General features: G+C 48.4%; 2 protein-coding genes across 2 annotated transcripts; both read right to left on the minus strand.

Moving 5' to 3' along the window:
• Window positions 1-274: 274 nt before the first annotated feature.
• On the minus strand, window positions 275-9,532 carry LOC128825961 (chymotrypsin-like elastase family member 2A). Its single transcript, XM_054008864.1, has 8 exons — window positions 9,428-9,532; window positions 9,032-9,120; window positions 6,994-7,091; window positions 5,822-5,950; window positions 2,880-3,016; window positions 2,002-2,147; window positions 1,155-1,307; window positions 275-440 (listed from the first exon to the last, which is right to left on the minus strand). Exons 1-8 carry the CDS (start codon window positions 9,468-9,470, stop codon window positions 423-425), a joined length of 813 nt encoding a protein of 270 aa, XP_053864839.1. The 5' UTR covers window positions 9,471-9,532; the 3' UTR covers window positions 275-422.
• A 6,793-nt stretch (window positions 9,533-16,325) lies between these two features.
• On the minus strand, window positions 16,326-25,980 carry LOC128826250 (chymotrypsin-like elastase family member 2A). The gene is made up of 8 exons (XM_054009466.1): window positions 25,872-25,980; window positions 25,476-25,564; window positions 23,250-23,347; window positions 21,807-21,935; window positions 18,593-18,729; window positions 17,715-17,860; window positions 17,125-17,277; window positions 16,326-16,489 (listed from the first exon to the last, which is right to left on the minus strand). Exons 1-8 carry the CDS (start codon window positions 25,912-25,914, stop codon window positions 16,472-16,474), a joined length of 813 nt encoding a protein of 270 aa, XP_053865441.1. The 5' UTR covers window positions 25,915-25,980; the 3' UTR covers window positions 16,326-16,471.
• Window positions 25,981-27,106: the final 1,126 nt, after the last annotated feature.

A 27,106-nucleotide genomic window follows, 5' to 3' on the forward strand; every position in this document is an offset into this window, starting at 1 on the left:
AGCTGGAGCCTAGTACGGGAATGTGGTGTTAGAAAGGAGTGTGGGGACACTAGGGTGACAACACACATTTCTCGTGTCAACCACTGTGGAAACAAATGGCTCTGGGTGAGCCCCCACCTCCTCATTCTTGTGTCGTGCTTCATATTCCACTTCTATTCACGTTGGGTTTTATCTAATGGAAGAAAATGCTCCATTGCATAACTTCCTGCAACCGTTGTCATGTGCTTCCATCCTAAACCCTCCCTTTCCCCGAGGCACAGGCTATACACGTATGTTGCAAACAAATGTTGGTTATTTATTATACACAGATTCCTTCAGCACCTCATCAGATTGGAATTTTGTGATTACGACTTTATTTCAAACAGCAAAATAACTTTCCTTCCCCCAGCACAGGGTTAGTCTGTTCTCCACTGCTCTTCAGGTTAGTTGTTTGCCATAACCTACAGAAAGTGTAAAGCAAAGGGGTGTGAAATCAGACCAGAAAACTAAGGAAATCTGTAAACAGGGACATCCAAACTCTACAAATTGTCCCTTTAATTACATAAACCAGGCCTACAACCCTCTCTCTTCCTAAGTATTTAAGAGAGGTGATTTGACTTCTGAGTCATTCTTTATGCTAAGGGTTCAGTTATAGTTCTAAATATTTGATAAGAACGTTATAGCCATGAGTGGGATGTGTTACTGATCACCATAGTAATAGATGATCGATAATTAAGTTGTTGGACATCAATTAACATTTATGAAAACTCTATAAATATACCCTTAATATAAAATGTGACAGATTTATTCCAAAATGTCCAAACTTTGGTTAGAAATGAAGATCATTTGGATAGTTGCCTTCAACAGGAAGACATGTCACCTTTGCTGCAGCAACTAATTACCTAGAAACAAGACCACATTCTCTTTTGGTGTGTTAAGGGATTGTCTACACGGTGACGTTATTATGGAATAAGTTAGGGTGTGAACTTAAAGTGCACCAGCTATTCTGGGGGAAGTGTCCACATGGGAAGCTACTGCTCGCCAATTTACCCATATGGACAAACCCTCAGTCTTGAACTGTTTTGCGGCTGTTTTGTTTTGTTTTACCCCGAATGACCATTTAGAAGTTCATAGCAGAGTTTGTTCTTGCTCAGCAGCAGACACTAGACCCTTACCGTAGCGATCCAGTTGTTGAAAGCGGAGACCCGAGTGAAGACAGAGGGTTTGCGGTAATAATTACAACCTAGCGAGGAGCCAAAGCTGACTACGCCATGCACTTCCCACCTGCCGTCAGCACCTCTGCAGTTCAGTGGGCCACCGGAGTCCCCCTGCAAGGAAAGAGGGACACTCATTGAACGCCAGTTTGGAAATATCCAGGTCTTTCTATGGTGCATGAGAAGAGAAGTCACTGCCATGGGTCTCGTATAAGTGGAGATGGGACATGGGAGAAAGGCGGGAGTGTGAATGAAATGAATATAGGTTCTGTCTTATGAAGTGGCTCCCAGCTGCCATGTTCAGGTCCAACATGCAGGTGGTGTTTGGATCCTGGGGTTTGTGGTGGATCCTTCTTGTAGGAGAGGGTATAGAAATGTGTTTTTTAAATAGTCCTTCAACACGTTAATTGCTATCAACCACTACGAAGGGGTTTCAAAGCCCATCTAGAAGGGATAGATCCTAGTACCCTCAGGAGCGCTGCCAGCATTTTTGCCACCCTAGGCGGTGGAAGGTCCCGCCCCCGAAATGCCACCCCCGACAGAGGCGGCGGAAGGTCCCGCCCCCGAAATGCCACCCCCGACAGAGGCGGTGGAAGGTCCTGCCCCCGAAATACCCACGACGACCGGGGCAGCCGAAGATCCGGCCACCGCGGTCACCGCCCCCCAAATGTTAATGCCCTAGGCGACCGCCTAGGTTGCCTAATGGGTTGCGCAGTCCCTGAGTACCCTGCCCCATCTTCAGAGTCCCTTCCCATAATGCAGAACTCTCTAAAGCCACGCCCATAACTGCCCAATTCTCCGGACTCACGTTGCAGCTGGAGATCAGCCCATCACCGCCTGCACAGATCATGGTGGTTTTTACTGTGCTGCCCCACCAGGCAGGCAGGGAACAGGTGGCGTAATCCACCACAACCAAGGGCCCTTGCTGCAGTATAGCTGGGAGAGCACCGTTTGCTGGGAGGGAACAGAAACAAGGGAGTAGCATTAGCTCCTGGCAGTGAAGAAACAGCAAATAACATGTCCAGGTACAAGAGTCAACAGGGAATCCAAGCACAGAGGGGTTGCAGAATCCAGTCCTTAATGCAGCCCTCCCTCAGAAAACTCTCTGAACTAGATGGATAATCCTCGTCCATTTTAACAACGGCTCTCTGTCAATATCGCATGGGAAATCAGCTTTAACATTCACATATCAACACCCTACTGGCGTTAGCGTCGGCAACCAGGCCAAGGAAGGAATAGGCCAGGATCCCTGTCCTCTGCTCTAACCTCTCTAGGTGATGCATCCTGCTCAGGATTGAAGCACAAGGCTGTTGCCTGCATTGTACCCGCTCTCTGCATGGGGACTTCCCTGTTCCAGGCTGGCTGTCCATCACTAACCGTCACTTCTTTAAAGCGGCTTTTCAACTCTTCAACGAGCACTAACAGCCCCACCAGTCTTCAGACCACTCTGACTTGGGTGACAATTGCATCTCCAGGCCTCAGCTGGGGTCCTAACAAAAGCTAAACATTCTGCAAGGAAAATGCAAGAACATCTCTGCTGCAGGGGTGGAGCCAGAGCCTGGTCAGATCTCTCTCTGAATTGAGGGCTAAGGGGCACCGGAAAAAAGAACCTTATTCCAGTCAATCCCAAAGGAGACGTTAACACAGACGGACTTAGTGTTCCCACTGAACTGCATTAACACTTACTCTGCAGCCTTCCCCATCCGGTTACGTAGCAGACGACGCCAGAGGCCAGGAGACTGTTTGCTGCGGGGAGGCAGGCCGGCTGGATTTGATTGCTCCGGGCAACGCTCTGGGAGAGTTTGATCAAAGCGATGTCGTTGCTGTGTTCATGTGTGCGCAAGCCGGGGTGGAGGCGGGAGCGCGCAGAGAAGAGTGGGAAAAAAACAGACCCATTAATACGTAGCATTTATAGAGGGCTCTGTCTATTCGAAAGAGGGGCCCCTGCCCTTAGGGGAAGGAATGATCTCAGGCCATGACAGAGGCGTCCCACCCCTATCACACCCAAGCGCGTGCCTTGGTGCCCATAGGCCCTGGTGGAGCACCTTGATTTTCCTTCCCCATGGCCCAAAAGCCGTGTGGAAATCCAGGCCCCAGCATCTGCAGCTCCTCTGCCCACACGGGGCCCAGTTTGAGAGGCTTGGCCTGTCTCTGTCAAGCTTTGGGGTAAACACAGCCTGTGACTGTGAGAGCTTCTGGAGAATACGCGGAGAGGCTCCTGGAGCTTCAGGCTCGTCCAGGTTCCCTGATTTAGAGCACTCGTTTCCGTTCAGCTCCCTGTGGTGGGCGGGCGTCTCCCTAGAGAGCTGCCCATGCTGTTACCGACTCATCCTTCTACTCAGAGACTCCCAGGAAATGGCCTTTTACCCTGGGGCAAGTGTTCTGTCGGGGCCGGGGGAGTGAGACCTTTGGCTCTGTCTTGGAATCCCCCCATGGATAAAAGAGTTCAAGAGACCTATCCCCTCCTCCCCCAGTCAGTACTGCCCGTACTCCCCCTCCAACACATGCCTTAATGCCCCCCGGCCCTGTTGGAGCACCAGGACTTTCCTTGCGTGAGGCCTGTGAAGTTTGTGTTTCAGTTTATTGCCGAGTCAGCATCCAAACGTACAAGGGCTCATCTGTTGTGTGTGAGCATCAGTCAGGGCCGCCCAGAGGATTCAGGGGGCCTGGGGCAAAGCGGGGGAGCTGCGGTGCTTGTACTCACCCGGCGGCGGTCCGGGGCTTCGGCGGTCCGGGGCCCTTCAGTCGCTCCACGTCTTTGGCAGCACTGAAGGGCCCCCCGCCGCCGAAGACCTGGACTGCTGCATGGGCAGGGCTTGCGGGGCCCCTGTGGGGCCCGGGGCCTGGGGCAAATTGCCCCACTTGCCCCCCCACCCCTCCGGGCGGCCCTGGCATCAATGATTCCATGATAGCTATTTGTTTTTCTTTTTACCACTCGGGGTTTGCCGAAACCCTTCCCTCACAGTAGGGCAGTGTGCTGTGCCTTTCCTCTCCAGACAGGGCAGCATTTAAGTAATTTTTCAAGCCTTCCTGAGCCTAAATAAACATCATTATATTGTGCCCGGAAACTGCTAGACAGAGGTGTAATAAACAAGTGGAATCTAAAAGTGTTGGCTGCAGTTGGACACAGTCTAGCTCTGTTTAGTGGGGTTCAGCCCTACATTTGGTAGATAACATAATGTAGTAAGTTTCTCAACTGCTTGGTGTTAAGGCCCCTAATAGAGGCAGCTCGGCCCTGGGCAGTTATCATAATATCACAATGCCATTCTATTAACCCATGATATGCTTACACTTGAATACTGCGTGCAGTTCTGGTCACCCCATCTCAAAACAGATATATTAGAATTGGAAAAGGCACAGAGAAGGGCAATAAAAATGATGAGGGGTATGGAACAGCTTCTGTATGAGGAAGGATAAAAAGACTTGGGCTTTTCATCTTGGAAAAGGGATGACTAAGAGGGGATATGATAGAAATCTATGAAATCATGACTGGTGTGGAGAAAGTGTTATTTAACCCTTCACATAACACAAGAACCAGGGGTCATTAATAGAGAGCAGGTTTAAAACAAACATAAAGAAGTACTTCTTCACACAAAACAGCTAGATAAGTTCCTGGAGGACAGGTCCATCACTGGCTATTAGCCAAGATGGTCAGGGACGTAGCCCTGTGCTCTGGGTGTCCCTAAGCCTCCGACTGTCACTTGATGGTTGACCTGTTCTGTTCATTCCCACTGAAGCATCTGGCATTGGTCACTTTCCGAAGATAAGATACTGGACTAGATGGACCATTGGTCTGATGCAGTATGGCCATTCTTATGTCCTAGTTCTTGTACTACTGCCTTGGGAAGGCGGGCTTGGCCATATACGTGGGGACGCAATGTGCAGAAAGTTGGAAACTGAACTGATTAGTGGAGCTAATGCACTAGGACTTCAGCAGAACCAAGGAGTCCTTCAGCAATGTGACATCAATCCAAGTTACTAATAATACTTTGAACTTCTAGTAGCTCCTTTCATCTGAAGATTTCAAAGGACTTTATATACATTCATTGAACCTTTCCACACACCTGTCAGGTGAGACCTCTCTTCACCCACTGCTAAGATGCAGGAGACACTGTTGAGTGGAGCAAGGCAGCTGTTAAGCAGTGCACAGCTGTGCTATGCAGCCATTGAATTGAATTCAGTTGCAATAGCCGGAATTTGGCTAGGGCACTGGGGTTAATTCACCTGTACTCTTACGAAACCTGCTGTGGACTCTTTAACAGCCACAAGTGGTCAGCATCTCAGGGGAACGTGTCTGAAAGTTTCTGAGATAGTGGAGGCTGAAGGCATCACTTAACTATTGGGGAGGTGGCTCCTGCACTGGGCTCTGTCCCTTTGGGGGTGATGGGTGTTTGCTCGCTGAGCCAGGCACGCCCATCCGCCATAATGTGACAAGGGTTTGAATGGGGAAAGGGTTGCCCACCCAGCACAGCCAGTCTCCCAGTATTTTGGAATAATCAGTTTGAGCCTATTCTGTAACAACTGGCTCCAGATTTGGAGCTGCCCACAGTGTAGGGGTGTTTGGACCGAGGGGTTTGGTTTGAGGCCCTATCTCTCATACTTTGTATAAATAGCTGCTATCAACTTACCCGTTTGAAACACGGTTTGGGTTCCAGCCTTCATGGACAATGATTTTTTCTGGACTGACTGCAATCGATCCTTGTTCAGTAGCCTTTAGGTTGTGTTTGCCAAGAAGCACTTGATAGGTCCGAGAAGAGCTGGGGAGGAAAAGGAATCAGGAGAGTTGCTCAGACATGTAGCTCCCTGCATGCTGCACAGTCACACGCCACTTTGGGAAGGGCGGCCAAATGCAGCCTGGGGTGTCCAGTGGGAACCCTCTGAAAACTGCAAGTGCCAGCATGCATTGCTCTATAGTAACAGCTGCTGGCTTAGGATGGAGCATTGCATGCTGGAACCTATCGTCACTAGAGGCTGCACCTCCACATGGTCCTCTGCCTCCTGCCAAGATTCCTGCTAAACTTGGGCCCCACCTGATCTTCAGAGCATGAGGCTGCCATTTCCTGGCACACCTGAGCAATTCCGAAGGCCTCTCTGGTAGTATGACAATGTCTGTTACAAAAGCATCTCCACTGGTATATAGGTGTGTGTAATAGTATTGTGCACCCTGGCAATCCTACCTCACACACAGCCAGCCTGTGAGAGCTCAAATCTGCTCCGATGATGCTTTCTCTAACTGGAGTGGTCGTAACCAGCCCCAGGAAACAGGCCTGTACTGAGCTGCTGGGTAGGGGAGCTGGCCTTGATTGAGGCATTTAAGGTGATAAAGTCAAAGCTGATCGCTCCCCTCATTTTTACACCATCTCATAATCTGAGAACAAGAAGCTCTCTCACTGAAATTGAAGGCTGGTGCTTTTAAACCCAAAGAGAATATTTCTTCATGGAAGTGGGTGAGCTAGTGAACCTATGGAACTCACAGCTACATGTGCTTGTAAAGAGAGCCCAGCTGATTTTAAAAAGGGCTGGATAATTTAGTAACTAATATTTACTGTTATACATGCAAAAATAAAGCAAACAATGCAGGGCATTGCACAAGCAGGGGAAGAGGAATGAAGTTTTCACCTTCCAGTGAATCATCAGGTCAGGGCCACTGCCAGAGACACGATCGAGACATGCTAACCTTTTTGGTGGGGGAGAGCCTGTTATTAATATGCTTTGGCTTTCTCTTTACCTCAGAGCATTTACAGCTTTCTGCACTTTGACTTCAAAGAAATGATTCTCCAGGATTCTGCAGCTAACGTACCTGATGCAGTGAGCAGCTGTCAGGACCCAGTTGCTTGCAATGAGGGTTCCCCCACAGGTGTGATACCAGTTACCGCTGGAACTGTATTGCAGGGACACCTAGGAACAATACGGTAAAAATGCTACTCCACTGATCGACCTCTCCTTCTGTTGGGAAGGTGAAAAGCTGGGCACCCAAGTGCTCCGGATCCAGATCACTCTCTTGTGAAAAGACTTTTTCCAAAGTTTCGTTTCGGTGTTGCTTTCCCAAAGCTATTTACTAAGCATGGGCCAAACAGAGGGTTGTATTTGCTACAGAAGAAATGGGTTCCTGAAACACCTCTTTGTCACTCCGTGTAGAAATAGGTCCCTGTAGGTGGTTTGGGGTTTTGTTTTTTAAATATTTCACTGGGTTTAGTGGGCGAGTGACCTGATCATGGAAATGGAATCTAGGGAAATAGGGATCCGGGAACTCCCAAGTTGTCACTTCTGTTTTGCCTTTGACTCATTGTGTGACCATGGGCGGGTTGCTTTACTTCTCTGCCACAGTTTGCCCAGATATGCCACGGGGATTGTATCAACCTTACAGGGGTGTCATTTATTAACTTTTGAACAGGTGAAGAGCTAAATAGGTGCTACTTTTAAAATGCATTCTAGGAATTAAATAGTCCCTAGCTTGAGACACCGGTTACTTGCTGAGCATGGATCCAGGACCGCCCAGAGGATTCAGGGGGGCTGTGGTCTTCAGTGGCAGGGGGCTCCTGTATTCTAGGAGTTAAGTAGTCCCTATTTTGAGACACCGGTTACTTGCTGAGTATGCCTCTGCATACCTAGCAAAAAATAATGACACCAATCTCTTGTTCCTCTGGAGTGTTCATCCTGATGGATCCCAGCATGCTTTGACACGTAGCTGACCTATCAGCTGTAGACGGGAATCACTTTACTCCCCAATTAGTTCTTTAAAAGAGCACAATAACGCTGCACAGCCATCTAGGATGGGCAGTTAACAGTTGTCATTAATTGGTAACTCGTCTTTAGCACCTGCCGAGCGAGGAACTCTGGCATTAGCAAATGAATCCCGACACGCGCCCTTGGGAGGAGGATCGGAAACTGAGGTACCGTGTCCCAAAATAGCTTGTCGGTATCATTTTCCAGCATGCTCTTTGTTTGCTGTTTAGTGACAAGCTTATCAAAGTGCTCACCACATGGCCCCTGGTGCAAAGAGAGCCAGTTCCCACACCCATTGAAGCCAGGGTGAGTTCCTCCTCCCTCTCTGATTTCAATGGGAGCTGGATTGGGTGCTAAGTTACTTGCTTAAGGCCAAGCAGTGAGTCTGTGGCGGAGCTGGGGATAGAACTCAGTTCTCACACCTCTTGCCGCATCTTAAGCACAAGGCCAGTTGTCCTTGTAGTGTCCCATCCAGAATACAGCCATGATACACATACACGGTCTCCCACTTTGTTGCCTCTGTAGGCTGAGCTCACCGCACGCACCAGGGGTCCTTAAGTTGCATTCCCCATTCTACCCCCTAAGCTCCTTGTGTGCTGCCCTCCCATCCCCCTCACGTCAAGGACATGTGTAAACAGTTCCGCTTGTATAATTTGTTAAATTATTTCTTTTCTTTCCATGTGGGATCAAAGTCCTTCAGGGGGTCAAAATCTTCCGCTCCATTGAGATGATGGGCAGGGCTGAGATCTGGGCTGTATTGTTACACTAGACAGGGTCAATGGCTGCTATCAACCACTTCTTTGATCTATGTCTATTATTATAGACCAGCTAAAGCTGCTGGGTCAGGTAACCAGATACAGAGGGCTCCAGGTGTCCTCCACTTTTCATTTTCCGATTTTCACTAAACTCAGTAGGGCTCTCACCACTGACGCCTAGAACATTCCCTGGGAGTTTGGAATTGATCGGATACAATGTTCAAAAGTTATCGCGTAACAGACAGGGAAATGCCATCAACGCGAGTGTAGGCTGAGCAAAACAAGGCCCAATGTAATGGGAAGGCAACGTGGCTCAAGGTATCCTGGACTGGGCTAAGGAAACCCGGAATCACTAACCTGCCAGGGCCAGCTGAATGGTCTTGCATCTTCTCCTCCAACCACTCTGGTCAAGAGAGGCGGGTAGGCGGGATCCCCACAACTGAGGGCTGCAAAGGACACAAGATGGGATCCACGTTAGAAATCAGAACAGATCAAGCCACCAACCAAAACTGACCTGATCTTTGTGTAACACATGGTTGAACTGCTCTTCTGTAGTGTCAGGGCCCGATCTGGTGACCTCTCTATTGCTAGAGATGTTTCTAAGCCATAGTCTATGATGCCCCTTACACTGTGCCCATCCCTCTGATAGCTGAGCACCTCCAGGCTGCTGGTCAGCGTCAGGACCACAGGCTCAAGCTAGAAATCTGTGGTTGGTAAAACAGATGAAACCCTACATCTAGGCGGGATACATACCCCCAGCGGCCAGCGTCAGGGTAGCGAACAGGATACAGATCATGGTGCCGTGTAGCTGTGTCAGGAGCAGTGCCTCAGCTGAGCCCTCTTATATGGCTGTAGCGCTTATCTCTGGAGATACGGCCTGGGGGAGGGGGCGTGCGGCTCAGTGACCGGTGGGAAGGTTTTGCACCCATGGGACATTTTCCTGTGTGCGCAAATGCTAAAAAAAGCTGGACCTTGAGATGCAGGCTTCATCTCTGCCTTGTGTGGGGAGAGCTCTGTGAGCTGGAGTTTGTTTGTTGCAGCTGTTCGCTCTCCCACTACCTTGAGTCCTGGTCACAAACATGTGGATGGAAAGGAAAATTACCTGAATTTTGGGGGTGTAAATCTCCCTCCAGCAATTCATGGGGGAACTCCTAGTCCACAAGGTCCTCCAGGAGCCTCTGGTGTTGCAATGGAAGGATCGGGCTCAGGGCAAAGCCTCCAGGGCCTGGGTTTGAGGGGTAGATGGGGGGTGGGGACAGGAGTGAGGAAGGACATTTGGGCCTGTGTCCAAAGGGGCAAAGGCGTGGGATGCGCCGGAATTGATGGGACGGGCATTGGAATATTCTTAGCCCCCTTGCCTAAGTGGCCTTTTTTCAGGGAGTGAGAAAGTGGGCCCTTGGGAGCAATAATTAGAGCCCCCAGCCCCAAAAATATAAAGACCCAAGGACAATTCCCCCCCCCCTTCTCCTTCAGCCCCAAAGTAAACTGTATGTAATCACTTTTTCACAGCCCTGGTAAAGCTCTTCCTGCTGGAAACTCACCTGGCTGCTGCCTATCGGTCCCACCACACTGGGCCGTGTGAGGTTTAGGTTTTCCTTGGTCTGGGTGGACTCCAGCACTGTCTCTGTCTTTTGGCCTCTCTGGCATGGTCCCTTGGCACAGGCTCTCTGTCTGTTTCCCCATCATGGCAATGGGACATCATGGGCCAGCTGCCCTGTGCCCTCAGGACCAGTGCTGGCTCCACAAAGACACCCCAGTTGCTGAAGCGCTCCCTGGCCCACGTCTCCCACCTTTGTGAGCACGCTGGTTTACACTTGCCAGTTGACGCACACACCACACCGGCTTTGCAAAAGGCGATCCTGAGCCAATTCCTCTTTACTTCAGGCAGCACAAAAGATCGACAGATCCAGGTGTGACGGGTTGGGTCACAGAAACCCCCTTGGGAACTGCCAACTGGTGTGCCAAGACTACTTCTGCCCCTGCTTTCCCTGCCAGCTCAGGACCCCAGCACCCTGTCTTGCTGAGCCAGACACGCCCGTCTGCTCCAACACAGACCCAGGGTTTGAACCATGTGCCCCAAAGCTGCAGACTTAACTAAAAGCAACTTAAGAAGTGTTCCTGTCTTTAACACTAACATGCCCAACTCCCAATGGGGTGCAAACGCCAAATAAATCTGTTTTACCCTGTATAAAGCTTATACAGGCTAAACTCATAAATTGTTTGCCTTCTGTAACACTGATAGAGAGATATGCACAGCTGTCCCACCCCAGGTATTAATACGTACTCTGGGTTAATTAATAAGTAAAAAGTGGTTTTATTAAATACAGAAAGTAGGATTTAAGTGGTTCCAAGTAATAGCAGACGGAACAAAATGAATTACCAAGCAAAATAAAATAAAACATGCAACTCTGAACCTAATACAGTAAGAAAACAGAATACAGATAAAATCTCACCCTCAGAGGTGTTTCAATAAGTTTCTACCACAGACTGGACACCTTCCTAGTCTGGGCACAATCCTTTCCCCTGGTACAGTCCTTGTTCCAGCTCAGGTGGTAGCTAGGGGATTTCTCAAGATTGTAGCCTCTTTTGTTCTGTTCCACCCACTTATATATCTTTTGCATAAGGTGGAAATCCTTTGTTCCTCTATGGGTTCCCACCCCTCCTTCTCAATGGAAATGCACCAGGTTAAAGATGGATTTCAGTTCAGGTGACATGATCACATGTCACTGTAAGACTTAATTGCCCACTTGCCAGCACACATGTATACAGGAAGACTTACAAGTAAACCAGAGCCATCTACAGTCAATTGTCCTGGTTGATAGGAGCCATCAAGATTCCAAACCACCATTAATGGCTCACACTTTGCATAATTACAATAGGCCCTCAGAGTTATATTTCATATTGCCATTTTCCGATACAAGAGTGATACATTTATACAAATAGGATGACCACACTCAATAGATTATAAGCTTTGTAATGATACCTTACAAGAGACCTTTTGCAAGAAGCATCTTTTAGTTACATTGTATTCACACTCTTCAGAATACTTCCATAAAATCATATAGCATGCAATGTCACACCAGGCATAATAATAATCACACCTGCACATGTTTCCCCTCCTCAGTGTCCTCACTACTCTGGAGCATTCTTTGGGCTTAGGTCAGAGTTCTTTAGGGTGTCCAGGATCTCCCTCCTACAAGTCATAGTTTCTCCTTCAACGCACGGAGTTTGTCAAACTTACTTTGACCATGGCTGATTGAGCAGTATGAAAAGGTCCTCTCAGCTATGAAAATAACCTCTGTTGTTCCTTTCTCGTGACACAAGCTTCCTTTTATCTCTCTGACCGGCCCAGTCTCTGTGTTTGTAAAGGGCTTTACCCTCACCTCCTCTTTGTTCTCACGCCAAACCTCTTCCCTGCAGACACACTGGGTCAAACTGGTTTCCCTAGACTTCAGCCATCCCATTGTCCTAAGGTGCTCCAATATGAATGGGAGAAATTCATGTTAATGACTCGCCATTGTCCCTGGATTGGGAGAGACATGCTACCAGGCCGGATAGCATAGATTCCCACACCCACTGAGGAATTCAGTGATACAGCAATTTCATAAAATCATCCAGACTTCATATGTTGTATATAGATTCTCCAATTTTCCACACTTTACATAAAGAACTATTATTATTAATAATTGAAAACAAATAAAAATGTAACCCTTCTGCCAGTTGGAGTGGGCAGCAAGAAAGGCTGGGTTCAATATTTAGGGGGTTCCTTTTCAACAATATAACCAGAACCAGCTCGAGCCCACACCCAGTAACCCGGGAAAATTTCACTCTACTCTCTGGGCACCTCTAAGAGGCAATACTTCCCCTCTTGCAAGCGGTATTCATAAACATAAAAGCATGAGCAAGACACCCTTCCCAGAGTACACTGATGCAGCTGCATGACTTCTCCTCCTGCCATGAGTGGGGTGTGTGTGTAAAAGCCACCGTGCTCCCTCCACTTCTTGCCACCTTCCCTTTCTGCTGTGAGCTCTGCCAGTCAGTCACTTAGTGATTTTCATCTCTCGGCAGAATACGTCCTACCACAAGTGATTTCAGCTCTCAGTGATTGTCAGCTCTGGGCAGAAATACAGTCCCACTGTGACGTTGCACTCCATATGCTTTATGAAAATATGCTTATGAATGTGAACATGATGTAACTGGAATAAGCTTTATACAAAAGGTCTCTTGTAAAGTATCATTACAAAGCTTATAATCTACTGAGTGTGTTCGGCCTATTTGTTTGCATGTGTTATTTCTGTGTCTGGAATTAGGATAATAAGATATAAACTTGGGTTACTGATGTAAACATATTTAGTGGAAGTCATTAAGGGTGCTTCAAAATCAATGAAATGTAAATGGCTCTTGTGATGGGTTCAGTCACAGAGATCCCCTTGGGACTGTCACCTGATGTGCTGAGACTACCTCTGAGTCCATTTTCTCTGCCAGTTTGGGCCTCCAGAACCCTGTCTTGTTGTGCCAGATACGCTAATCTGCTTGTCTCTAGCACCCACACACCCACCTCCCAATGGGATCCAAACCCCAAATAAATCCGTTTTTACTCCGTATAAAGCTTATACAGGGTAAACTCATAAATTGACCGCCCTCTATAACACTGATAGAGAGATACGCACAGCTGTTTGCTCCCCCAAGTATTAATCACTTACTCTGGGTTCATTAATAAACAAAAGTGATTTCATTAAGTATACAAAGTAGGATTTAAGTGGTTTCAAGTAATAGCCAGAACAAAGTAAGTCACTTAGCAAAATAAAGCAAAAACACGCAAGTCTAAGCCTAATACATTAAGAAACTGATTACAGGTAATATCTCACCCTCAGAAATGTTCCACTACGCATCTTTCACAGACCAGACTCCTTCCTAGTCTGGGCCCAATCATGTCCCCTGGTACAGTCCTTGTTAGTTCCAGCAGACATATCAGGTAGTAAGAAGGGGCTTTCTCATGATTGGCAGCCTCTTTGTCCTGCTCCACCCCCTTTTGTAACTTTGGCACAAGGTAGGACTCTTTTGTCTCTCCGGGGCCCCACACCCCCTTCTAAATGGAAAAGTACCAGATTTAAAATGGATTCTAGTATCATGTGACATGGTCACATGTCCTGTGAGACCCCAGCCTCCATTCTTCCTGGGCTGGCCCACATGTACACAGGAAGGTTTGCAAGTAAACAGAGTTGTGAAGTTATTGACATGAACTTTGACTGTATAGATCATTGTTACAATCAAGGTCCTATAGTTGCACCAAATCTTGTACAAAGAAGGTCAAGTAAGGCGTCTATGGAAAGGTTGTAATTTGCTAGTTATGATTATACTGTTTGCATGTGTGTATCATTTTGTATTTGAAGTTATGAATATTGGCAATGTACTTGTATCTCAGTGTGTCTGAGTCTAAGTAGCCTCAGTGAAGCATTTGGTCAGCTTCTTGAGAAAGGACTATTCTGAGTAAGTGCCCAATCAAGAAACACTTAACTGACAATGGGAGACACCAATCCACATTTGAGCTTTCCTTGGAACATTCAAACTAACATGTAAACAATAGCATTGGCCTGCAAAAAGCTGAATCATTCATGGACATGTGATTTGTCCAGGGAGCTACAAACTCCATCTTGTTGCTGTGATTTTTCACAGAAGAACAAAGGGGTTTCCGCCCACAAGAGAGAGAATATAAAAGGCCCTGGAAGCCTCTCCATTGTGTCTTCAGCTGGCTCAAGAGATGGCATCTCCACCCCAAAGAGATGCCTGAAAGAAACTGGAACAAAGGACAGTAACTATTGGGGTGTGAGTGATTGCTGGACCCAGGCCATAAACTACAGCATTGGTCTGAAAAGGATTGGGCCCAGACTAGGAAGAACTGGGTGTCTGGGTGCTGGAGAGGTAACCTGCTGAGCTGTTTTTCGTTAAAGTCTGCAGCTTTGTCGGCGTGGCCCAGACCCTCCGTCTGTGTTGCAGCAGGTTAGTGTGTCTAGCTCAACAAGGGAGGGTTCTGGAGTCTTAAACTGGCAGGGAAAATGGGCTTAGAGGTAATTTCAGCATGTCAGGTGACAGGCCCAAGGGGATCTCTGTGACTGAACCCATCACACCCACCACAACTGATTTTAAATACTGATTGAGTATTTAAAATAACAAAGAGGTTCTGAATGAAGCCTGTTTAGTTCTAGTATTTGAACAGTTGGGAGAAACATGCTAAACCACTCTAGTGAAGAACCCCTAGAAAGAGTTTGCAGCATCCTAACTGAGACATCTGTCCCCATCCCCTCTTACTTCCACAGGGCTCTGGCATTCAAGCCCCAGGCTTAGCGAGGTTCTTTCAACTGAATGTGACCCCTCATTTGGGACCGGTTAAGCACAGTCCTGCTTCCCTGTATTCCTACAATTATTACAACCTTGGTAACTATATTTCACTACCCCTGCATTCAGTACTAAGGTGTTTTGTAACCCAACACCAGCCAAAGTTGATCACTTTGACACCGCTCTATCTGCTGAATATCTAAACAGAGCAGGAGCAAACTGTATTTACATAAACACACACAAAGTCTCTCCCTCTCCAAGCTAGGTGCCAGGGGAGCATTCATTCAGACCCTGCTTACAAATAGGGCACCTTTCATCCAGCTAGCTTTGAGTAAGAAAATTCCCCAGGCCATAGCTCATCCTGATTCTTGCTCACGTGTGCAGGACTAAATTGACCAATTGTCTGGAATCAGTTTTGCTCTGTTCTGGAGCATCAGAGCTGCTTTTTAGGGTCATTTGACTAAAGGCAATGGGGATGTAGGTGGCCTTCAGTCCTTCCAGGCTGTTTCTATTGGGTAGTTCCTGGCTCTGAAAGCTCAAGTCAGAGAGGGTAAATTTATGGCCTTTTACTAACTTTCCAAGTGGGTTAAATTTTATGGTGGTAGAAAAATGAACATTGGCTTGTCTTTCCCCTCTGAAGGTGTGCATGTAACTCCTGTTGGTATGAGATTTATGGGCTGCTGGAAAGAGATAAGCACCATGGGCTCCATTCCCCTTAAAAAGGTTAAAAGGTATCATCAGAAATTATCCTCAGTTTTTAAAAGCCTTCCTGATATTTCAAAGTGGCTTTCCGGTGGTTCCCTGCTCTACAGCATGTTCTTCAGCCAGCAGCCACTCCAGGATCACTTCCAACAGCTGGGCATAACACAATGAGTAAGGGTATCAAATCACTGAATGGAGAACTGCCAGGAGCTGTGTATTGCGTATTTTGAGTTCCCATCAAGAGCATTGCCAGGTTCTTGGGATTTATAGTTCTTATAATTCCCCCATGCTCAGATGTGAGGCAAAGGGAGAGTTGGCAGCTGGAGCCTAGTATGGGAATGTGGGGTTAGAAGGAAGTGTGGGGACACTAGGGTGACAACACACATTTCTCGTGTCAACCACTGTGGAAACAAATGGCTCTGGGTGAGTTTCCCCTCTTCCCCTCCCCCTCCCCAAGTCCTCATTCTTGTGTTGTGCTTCATATTCCACTTCCATTCACATTGGGTTTTATCTAATGGAAGAAAATGCTCCATTGCATAACTTCCTGCAACCATTGTCATGTTCTTCCATCTTAAACCCTTCCTTTCCCCGAGGCACAGGCTATACACGTATGTTGCAAACAAATGTTGGTTATTTATTATATACAGATTTCTTCAGCACATCATCAGTTTGGAATTTTGTGATTACGACTATTTCAATCAGCAAAATAGCTCCCCTTCCCCCAGCACAGGGTTAGTCTGTTGTCCACGGCTCTTCAGGTTAGTTGTTTGCCATAACCTGCAGAAAATGTAAAGCAAAGGGGGGAAATCAGACCACAAAACTAAGGAAATCTGTAAAACAGGGACATTCGAACTCTACAAATTGTTCCGTTAAATATTTGATAAGAACGTTATAGCCATGAGCAGTATGTGTTACTGATCGCCACAGTAATAGATGATAGATAATTAAGTTGTTGGACATCAATTAACATTTATGAAAACTCTATAAATATACCCTTAATATAAAATGTGGCAGATTTATTCCAAAACGTCCAAACTTTGGTTAGAAATGAAGATCATTTGGATAGTTGCATTCAACAGGAAGACACCTCACCTTCGCTGCAGGAATTAATTCCCTAGAAACAAGACAACATTCTCCTTTGTTGTGTTAAGGGATTGTCTATGCGGTGAAGTTATTATTGAATAAGTTTGGGTGTGAATTTAAAGACATATAGACAAACCAACGGTCTTGAACTCTTTTGCAGGTGTTTTGTTTTGCCCTGAATGACCATTTAGAAGTTCACAGCCCAGTTTGTTCTTGCTCAACAGCAGACACTAGACCCGGGTGGGCAAACTTTTTAGCCTGAGGGCCACATCTGGGTACGGATGCGGCCCTCGGGCAGTACTTTGCCCACCCCTGCAGTAGACCCTTACCGTATTGATCCAGTTGTTGAAAGCGGAGACCCGAGTGAAGACGGAGGGTTTGCGGTAATAATTACAACCTAGCGAGGAGCCGAAGCTGACTACGCCATGCACTTCCCACCTGCCGTCAGCACCTTTGCAGTTCAGTGGGCCACCGGAGTCCCCCTGCAAGGAAGGAGAGGCACAGTCATTGAACGCCAGTTTGGAAAAAGCCATAACTTTCTATGGTGCATGAGAAGAGAAGTCACTGCCATGGGTCTCGTATAATTGGAGATGGGACATGGGAGAAAGGCAGGAGTGTGAAGGAAATGAATATAGGTTCTGTCTTATGAGATGGTTCTCAGCTGCCATGTTCAGGTCCAACATGCAGGGGGTATTTGGATCCAGGTGTTTGGGGTGGGTCCCTCTTGTAGGTGAGAGTATAGAAATGTGATTATTAAATTGTCCTTAAACACATTAATTGCTATCAACCTCTACAAAGGGGTTTCAAAGCCCATCTAGAATGGGTAGATCCTAGTACCCTGCACCATCTTCAGAGTCCCTTCCAATAATGCAGAACTCTCTAAAGCCACGCCCATAACTGCCCAATTCTCCAGACTCACATTGCAGCTGGAGATCAGCCCGTCGCCGCCTCCACAGATCATGGTGGTTTTCACTATGCTGCCCCACCAGGTAGGCAGGGAACAGGTGGCGTAATCCACCACGACCAAGGGCCCTTGCTGCAGTATATCTGGGAGAGCGCCGTTTGCTGGGAGGGAACAGAAACAAGGGAGTAGCATTAGCTCCTGGCAGTCAAGAAACAACAAATAACATGTCCAGGTACAAGAGTCAACAGGGAATCCAAGCACAGAGGGGTTGCAGAATCCAGTCCTTAATGCAGCCCTCCCTCAGAAAACTCTCTGAACTAGATGGATAATCCTCGTCCATATTAACAATGGCTCTCTGTCAATATCGCATGGGAAATCAGCTTTAACGTTCACATATCAACACCCTACTGGCGTTAGCGTTGGCAAACAGGCCAAGGAAGGAATAGGCCAGGATCCCTGTCCTCTGCTCTAACCTCTCTAGGTGATGCATCCTGCTCAGGATTGAAGCACAAGGCTGTTGCCTGCATTGTACCCGCTCTCTGCATGGGGACTTCCCTGTTCCAGGCTGGCTGTCCATCACTAACCGTCACTTCTTTAAAGCGGCTTTTCAACTCTTCCACGAGTACTAACAGCCCCACCAGTCTTCAGACCACTCTGACTTGGGTGACAATTGCATCTCCAGGCCTCAGCTGGGGTCCTAACAAAAGCTAAACATTCTGCAAGGAAAATGCAAGAACATCTCTGCTGCAGGGGTGGAGCCAGAGCCTGGTCAGATCTCTCTCTGAATTGAGGGCTAAGGGGCACCGGAAAAAAGAACCTTATTCCAGTCAATCCCAAAGGAGACGTTAACACAGACGGACTTAGTGTTCCCACTGAACTGCATTAACACTTACTCTGCAGCCTTCCCCATCCGGTTACGTAGCAGACGACGCCAGAGGCCAGGAGACTGTTTGCCGGGGGGAGGCAGGCCGGCTGGATTTGACTGCTCAGGGCAACGCTCTGGGAGAGTTTGATCAAAGCAATGTCGTTGCTGTGCACAAGCCAGGGGGGAGGGAGCGCGTACAGAGAGAGAGTGGAGGAAAACAAAGACCCATTAATACGCAGCGTTTACAGAGGGCTCCGTCTATTTGAAAGAGCGACCCCTGCCTTTAGGGGAAGGAATGTCTTCAGACCATGGCAGAGGCATCCCACCCCTTGGTGTTGCCCATACCACACCCAAGCGCGTGCCTCGGTGCCCATAGGCCCTGGTGGAGCACCTTGATTTTCCTTCCCCATGGCCCAAAAGCCGTGTGGAAATCCAGGCCCCAGCATCTCCAGCTCCTCTGCCCACACGGGGCCCAGTTTGAGAGGCTTGGCCTGTCTCTGTCAAGCTTTGGGGTAAACACAGCCTGTGACTGTGAGAGCTTCTGGAGAATATATAGAGAGGCTCCTGGAGCTTCAGGCTCGTCCAGGTTCCCTGATTTAAAGCACTCGTTTCCGTTCAGCTCCCTGTGGTGGGCGGGCGTCTCCCTAGAGAGCTGCCCATGCTGTTACCGACTCATCCTTCTACTCAGAGACTCCCAGGAAATGGCCTTTCAGCCAGAGGCTTCCTCCTCAGGCTGGGGCAGGTGGTCTGTCGGGGCCGGGGGAATAAGACCTTTGTGTTCAAGAGGCATACCCCCTCCTCCTACAGTCAGTGCTGCCACCTCAAACTCATGCCGTAATGCCCCCCGGCCCTGTTGGAGCACCAGAAATTTCCTTGTGTGAAGTAACTGAGGCCTGTGAGGTCTTTATGTTTCAGTTTATTGCTGAGTCAGCATCCAAACATACAAAGCATCCAAACATCTGTTGTGTGTGAGCATCAATGATTCCATAATCGCTATTTGTTTTCCTTTTTACCACTTGGGGTTTGCCGAAACCCTTCCCTCACAGTAGGACAGTGTGCTGTGCCTTTCCTCTCCAGACGGGGCAGCATTTAAGTAATTTTTCAAGCCTTCCTGAGCCTCAGTAAACATCATTATATTGTGCCCGGTAACTGCTAGACTGAGGTATAATAAACAAGTGGAATCTAAAAGTGTTGGCTGCAGCTGGACACAGTCTAGCTCTGTTTAATGGGGTTCAGCCCTACATTTGGTAGATAACACAAGGTAGCAGGTTTCTCAGCTCCTTGGAGTTAAAGCCCCTAAGGGAGGGGGCTCAACCCTGGGCAGTTATCATAATATCACAAGGCCATTCTATTAATCCATCGTACACCCAAACTTGAATTCTGTGTGCGGTTCTGGTCACCCCATCTCAAAACAGATATATTAGCCTTTGAAAAGGCACAGGGAAGAGCAACAAAATGATTAGGGGTCTGGAACAGCTTCTGTATGAGGAGAGATTAAAAAGACTGGGACTTTTCAGCTTGGAAAAGAGACGACTAAGAGGGGATATGATAGAGGTCTATGAAATCATGACTGGTGTGGAAACAGTGAATAAGGAAGTGTTATTTACTCCTTCTCAGAACACAAGAACTAGGGGTAATTGATAGGCAGCAGGTTTAAAACAAACATAAGGAAGTACTTCTTCACACAACACAAAATCAGGTGTCGTGAAGATCAAAACTAATGGAGTTAAAAAAACAACTAGATAAGTTCCTGGAGGACAGGTCCATCGATGGCTATTAGCCAAGATGGCCAGGACGCAGCCCTGTGCTCTGAGTGTCCCGAAGCCTCTGACTGTAACTCAATGAATGACCTGTTCGGTTCATTCCCTCAGAGGCATCTGGCATTGGCCACTGTCTGACGACAAGATACTGAACTAGATAGACCATTGGTCTGATGCAGTATGGCCATTCTTATGTCCTAGTTCTTGTACTACTGCCTTGGGAAGCTGGTGGGGACGCAACGCGCAGAAAGTTGGAAACTGAACTGATTAGCGGAGCTAATGCACTAGGACTTTAGCAGAACCAAGGAGTCCTTCAGCAACATGGCATCAATCCAAGTTACTAATACCCCTCTACTCCGATATAACACTGTCCTCGGGAACCAAAAAAATCTTACCACGTTATAGGTGAAACCGCGTTATATTGAACTTGCTTTGATCCGCCAGAGTGCGCAGCCCCGCCTCCCTGGAGCACTGCTTTACCACGTTATATCCGAATTCGTGTTATATCGGGTTGCGTTATATCGGGGTAGAGGTGTAATAATTTGCACTTCTAGTAGCACCTTTCATCTGAGGATTTCAAAGAACTTTACATACATTCATTGAACCTTTCCACACACCTGTCTGGTGAGACCTCTCTTCACCCACTGCTAAGATGCAGGAGACATTGTTGGGTCAGCAAGGCAGCTGTTAAGCAATACACAGCTGTGCTATGCAGCAGTTTAGAGCCTCTGAATTGAATTCAGTTGCACTAGCTGGAATTTGGCTAGGACACGGGGTTAATTCACTTGTACTCTTACAAAAACTGCCGTGGACTCTTTAACAGCCACAGGTGGTCAGCATCTCAGGTGAATGTGCCTGGAAAGTTTCTGAGATAGTGGAGGCTGAAGGCATCACTTCATTATTGGGGAGGGGGCTCCTGCATTGGCCTCTGTCTCTTTGGGGGTGATGGGTATCTGCTCGCTGAGCCAGCCATGCCCATTTTCCATACTGTGACAAGGGTTTGAACTGGGGAAAGGGTTCACCACTCACCACATCCAGTCGCCCAGTATTTCGGAATCATCAGTATGAACCTTTGCCGGTGGTTCACAAACTTTTTACCTCGCACCCACCCTTACTCCAATCCGCGCCCTCTCTCCCCCAGGGTGGAGTCAGGGACACAGCTCTGGGTGGGGGGGATGTGGACAGGGGTAAGGGGGCCAAGGCTGGGGGCCATAATGGGTGTGGGGCTGGGAGTGGGGCCCTGGGTGTGGGGCCAACAGTTGGGGCTGGGGCTGGGGCCAGGAGTGGCACTGGGTGGCAGTCCCTCCCCACCCCTCATGGGCCCCAACTGTGCCCCCCAGAATGTTCCTGGGCTCATAGTTTGTGGACCTCCGGCCTATGCTGTAAGAACTGGCTCCAGATTTGGAGCTGCCCATGGTGCAGGGGTGTTTGGTTTGGGGCCCTATCTCTCATAGTTCATACAAATAGCTGCTATCAACTTACCCATCTGCAAGACGGTTTGGGTCCCAGCCCTCATGGACAATGATTTTTTGTGGACTGACTGCAATCGATCCTTGTTCAGCAAGCCTTAGGTTGTGTTTGCCAAGAAACACTAGATAGGTCAGAGAAGAGCTGGGGAGGAAAAGGAATCGGGAGAGTTGCTCAGACATGTAGCTCCCTGCATGCTGCACAGTCACACGCCTCTTTGGGAAGGGCGGCCAAATGCAGCCTGGGGTGTCCAGTGGGAACCCTCTGAAAACTGCAAGTGCCAGCATGCATTGCTCTATAGTAACAGCTGCTGGCTTAGGATGGAGCATTGCATGCTGGAACCTATCGTCACTAGAGGCTGCACCTCCACATGGTCCTCTGCCTCCTGCCAAGATTCCTGCTAAACTTGGGCCCCACCTGATCTTCAGAGCATGAGGCTGCCATTTCCTGGCACACCTGAGCAATTCCGAAGGCCTCTCTGGTAGTGTGACAACGTCTATTACAAAAGCATCTCCACTGGTGTGGAGTGTGTAATAGGTGTGTGTAATAGTATTGTGCACCCTGCCAATCCTACCTCACACACAGCCAGCCTGTGAGAGCTCAAATCTGCTCCGATGATGCTTTCTCTAACTGGAGTGGTCGTAACCAGCCCCAGGAAACAGGCCTGTACTGAGCTGCTGGGTAGGGGAGCTGGCCTTGATTGAGGCATTTAAGGTGATGAAGTCAAAGCTGATCACTCCCCTCATTTTTACACCATCTCATAATCTGAGAACAAGAAGCTCTCTCACTGAAATTGAAGGCTGGTGCTTTTAAAACCAAAGGGAATATTTCTTCATGGAAGTGGGTGAGCTAGTGAACCTATGGAACTCACAGCTACATGTGCTTGTAAAGAGAGCACAGCTGATTTTAAAAAGGGCTGGATAATTTAATAACTAATATTTATTGTTATACATGTAAAAATAAGGCCAACAGTGCAGGGCATTGCACAAGCAGGGGAAGAGGAATGAAGTTTTCCCCTTCCAGTGAATGATCAGGTCGGGGCCACTGCCAGAGACATGATCTAGACATGATAACCTTTTTGGTGGGGGAGACTGTTGAGTTGAGCAAGGCAGCTATTAAGCAGTGCACAGCTGGGCCATGCAACCGTTGAATTGAATTCAGTTGCAATAGCTGGAATTTGGCTAGGACACGGGGTTAATTCACCTGTACTCTTACAAAACCTGCTGTGGACTCTTTAACAGCCACAAGTGGTCAGTATCTCAGGGGAACGTGTCTGAAAGTTTCGGAGATAGTGGAGGCTGAAGACATCACTTAACTATTGGGGAGGTGGCTCCTGCACTGGCCTCTGTCCCTTTTGTTATTAATAGGCTTTTGCTTTCTCTTTACTTCAGAGCATTTGCAGCTTTCTGCTCGTTGACTTCAAAGAAATGATTCTCCAGGATTCTGCAGCTAACGTACCTGATGCAGTGAGCAGCTGTCAGGACCCAGTTGGGTGCAATGAGGGTTCCCCCACAGGTGTGATACCAGCCGCCATTGGCACCATACGTCAGGGACACCTAGGAACGATACGGTAAGACTGCTACTCACGGATCGACCTCTCCTTCTGTTGGGAAGGTGAAAAGCTGGGCACCCAAGTGCTCCAGGTCCAGATCGCTCTTCTTGTGAAAAGGCTTTTTGCCAAAGTTTCGTTTCGGTGTTGCTTTCCCAAAGCTATTTACTAAGCATGGGCCAAACAGAGGGTTGTATTTGCTACAGAAGAAATAGGTTCCTGAAACACCTCTTTGTCACTCTATGTAGAAATAGATCCCTTTGGGTGGTTTGGGATTTTGTTTTTTAAATATTTCACTGGGTTTAGTGAGCGAGTGACCTGATCATGGTAATGGAATCTAGGGAAATAGGGATCCGGGAACTCCCAAGTTGTCACTTCTGTTTTGCCTTTGACTCATTGTGTGACCATGGGTGGGTTGCTTTACTTCTCTGCCACAGTTTGCCCAGATATGCCACGGGGATTGTATCAACCTTACAGGGGTGTCATTTATTAACTTTTGAACAAGTGAAGAGCTAAATAGGTGCTACTTTTAAAATGCATTCTAGGAATTAAATAGTCCCTAGCTTGAGACACCGGTTACTTGCTGAGCATGGATCCAGGACCGCCCAGAGGATTCAGGGGGCCTGTGGTCTTCAGCGGCAGGGGGCTCCCGCTGCCGAATTGCCGCCAAAGACCCGGCACTTCGGCGGTGGGTCCCGGGGCAGAAGGACCCCCTGCCGCTGAATTGCTGCCGAAGACCCGGAGCCGAAGAAGCTCCGGGAGCCCGGGTCCCACAAGAGTTTTCCAGGGCCTCTGGAGCAAGTGAAGGACCTTGCTCCAGGGGCCACGAAAAACTCTTGTGGGGGCCCCTGTGGGGCCCGGGGCAAATTGCCCCAGTTGCCCCCCCACCCTGTGGGCGGCCCTGCATGGCTCTGCATACCTAGCAAAATATAATTACACCAATCTCTTGTTCCTCTGGAGCGTTCATCCTGATGGATCCCAACATGCTTTGACACTTAGCTGACCTATCAGCTGTAGACGGGAATCACGTTACTTCCCAATTAGTTCTTTAAAAGAGCATAATAACGCTGCACAGCCATCTATAATGGGCGGTTAACAGTTGTCATTAATTGGTAACTCGTCTTTAGCACCTGCTGAGCGAGGAGTTCTAGCATTAGCAAATGAATCCCGACACGCGCCCTTGGGAGGAGGATCAGAAACTGAGGTACCATGTCCCAAAATCGCATGTTGGTATCATTTCCCAGCATGCTCTTTGTTTGCTGTTTAGTGACAAGCTTATCAAAGTGCTCACCACATGGCCCTGGGCACAAAGAGAGCCAGTTCCCACACCCATTGAAGCCAGGGTGAGTTCCTCCTCCCTCTCTGATTTCAATGGGAGCTGGATTGGGTGCTAAGTGGCTTGCTTAAGGCCAGGCAATGAGTCTGTGGTGGAGCTGGGGATAGAACTCAGTTCTCACACCTCTTGCCGCATCTTAAGCACAAGGCCAGTTGTCCTTCTAGTATGTCCCATCCAGAATACAGCCATGATACACCTACACGGTCTCCCACTTTGTTGCCTCTGTAGGCTGAGCTCACTGCACGCACCAGGGGTCCTTAAGTTGCATTCCCCATTCTACCCCCTAAGCTACTTGTGTGCCGCCCTCCCATCCCCCTCACGTCAGGGACACGTGTAAACAGTTCCGCTTGTATAATTTGTTAAATAATTTCTTTTCTTTCTATGAAGGAGCAAAGTCCTTCAGTGGGTCAATATCTTCCGCTCCATTAGGATGATGGGCAGGGCTGAGATCTGGGGTGTATTGTTAGCCATTGACCCCGTCTAGTGTGTCATCAACTGCTCCTTTGATCTCTGGCTATTATTATAGACCAGCTAAAGCTGCTGGGTCAGCTAACCAGATACAGGGGGCTCCAGGTGTCCTCCACTTTTCATTTTCCGATTTTCACTAAACTCAGTAGGGCTGTGACCACTGACGCCTGGAACATTCCCTGGGAGTTTGGTCTTCAAAAGTTATCGCATAACAGACAGGGAAATGCCATCAACGCGAGTGTAAGCTGAGCAAAGCAAGGCCCAATGTAATGGGAAGGCAACGTGGCTCAAGGTATCCTGGACTGGGCTAAGGAAACCCGGAATCACTAACCTGCCAGGGCCAGCTGAATGGTCTTGCATCTTCTCCTCCAACCACTCTGGTCAAGAGAGGCGGGTAGGCGGGATTCCCACAACTGAGGGCTGCAAGGGACACAAGATGGGATCCACGTTAAAAATCAGAACAGATCAAGCCACCAACCAAAACTGACCTGATCTTTGTGTAACACATGGTTGAACTGCTCTTCTGTAGTGTCAGGGCCCGATCTGGTGACCTCTCTATCGCTAGAGATGTTTCTAAGCCATAGTCTATGATGCCCCTTACACTGTTCCCATCCCTCTGATAGCTGAGCACCTCCAGGCTGCTGGTCAGCGTCAGGACCACAGGCTCAAGCTAGAAATCTGTGGTTGGTAAAACAGATGAAACCCTACGTCTAGGCGGGATACATACCCCCAGCGGCCAGCGTCAGGGTAGCGAACAGGATACAGATCATGGTGCCGTGTAGCTGTGTCAGGAACAGCGCCTCAGCTGAGCCCTCTTATATGGCTGTAGCGCTTATCTCTGGAGATACGGCCTGGGGGAGGGGGCGTGCGGCTCAGTGACCGGTGGGAAGGTTTTGCACCCATGGGACATTTTCCTGTGTGTGCAAATGCTAAAAAAAGCTGGACCTTGAGATGCAGGCTTCCGCTCTGCCTTGTGTGGGGAGAGCTCCGTGAGCTGGAGTTTGTTTGTTGCAGCTGTTCGCTCCCCCACTACCTTGAGTCCTAGTCACAAACATGTGGATGGAAAGGAAAATTACCTGAATTTTGGGGGTGTAAATCTCCCTCCAGCAATTCATGGGGGAACTCCTAGTCCACAAGGTCCTCCAGGATCCTCTGGTGTTGCAATGGAAGGATCAGGCTCAGGGCAAAGCCATCAGGGCCTGGGTTTGAGGGGTAGATGGGGGTGGTGGTGGACAGGGGTGAGGAAGGACATTTGGGCATGTGTCCAAAGAGGTAAAGGCTTGGAATGGGGCTGCATTGATGGGACGGGCATTGGAATATTCTTAGCCCCTTGCCTAAGTGGCCTTTTTTCAGGGGGTGAGATGGGGAGACCAGTGGGCCCTTGGGAGCAATAATTAGAGCCCCCAGCCCCAAAAATATAAAGACCCAAAGACAATTCCCTTCCCCCTCCCATCTCCTTCAGCCCCCAAAGTAATTGGGAAGCTAGAAACTGTATATGTAAGAACTTTTCCACTGCCCTGGTAAAGCTCTTCCTGCTGGAAACTCACCAGGTGGCCACGTATGGGTCCCACCGACTTTTCCTTACAAAAATCCATCTTTGGTTGTTGTCCAACCATTTCCCAGGTAATGACGGGTTAGGATATTAAATGGGGCTAGTACTTACAATCATAACTTGGGTTTCCCCATCATTTACTTGCGTCTGTTGCATTGGCGGCACTGGTTCTTGAGTGGTGGGACAAAGCATGCAAGTCCTTTGGGGGCAGGAAGCCAGACCAGGGCCGGCTCTAGGTTTTTTGCTGCCGCAAGCAAAACAATTTTTGGCTCCCCTCTCCGCCAGCCCTGGGCTCTCTCTCCCCCCCGCAACTGCACCCTCCTGCCGCCCCAGCCCTGGGTCACTGGTAACTCGCTCCCAGGGTGGGTCATTCAGCAGGAATTTTGGATGTGCACAGAACACAGACAGGA

Source organism: Malaclemys terrapin, chromosome 19 (assembly GCF_027887155.1).
Source record: "Malaclemys terrapin pileata isolate rMalTer1 chromosome 19, rMalTer1.hap1, whole genome shotgun sequence".
In the NCBI taxonomy this organism is placed as follows: Eukaryota; Metazoa; Chordata; order Testudines; family Emydidae; genus Malaclemys; species Malaclemys terrapin.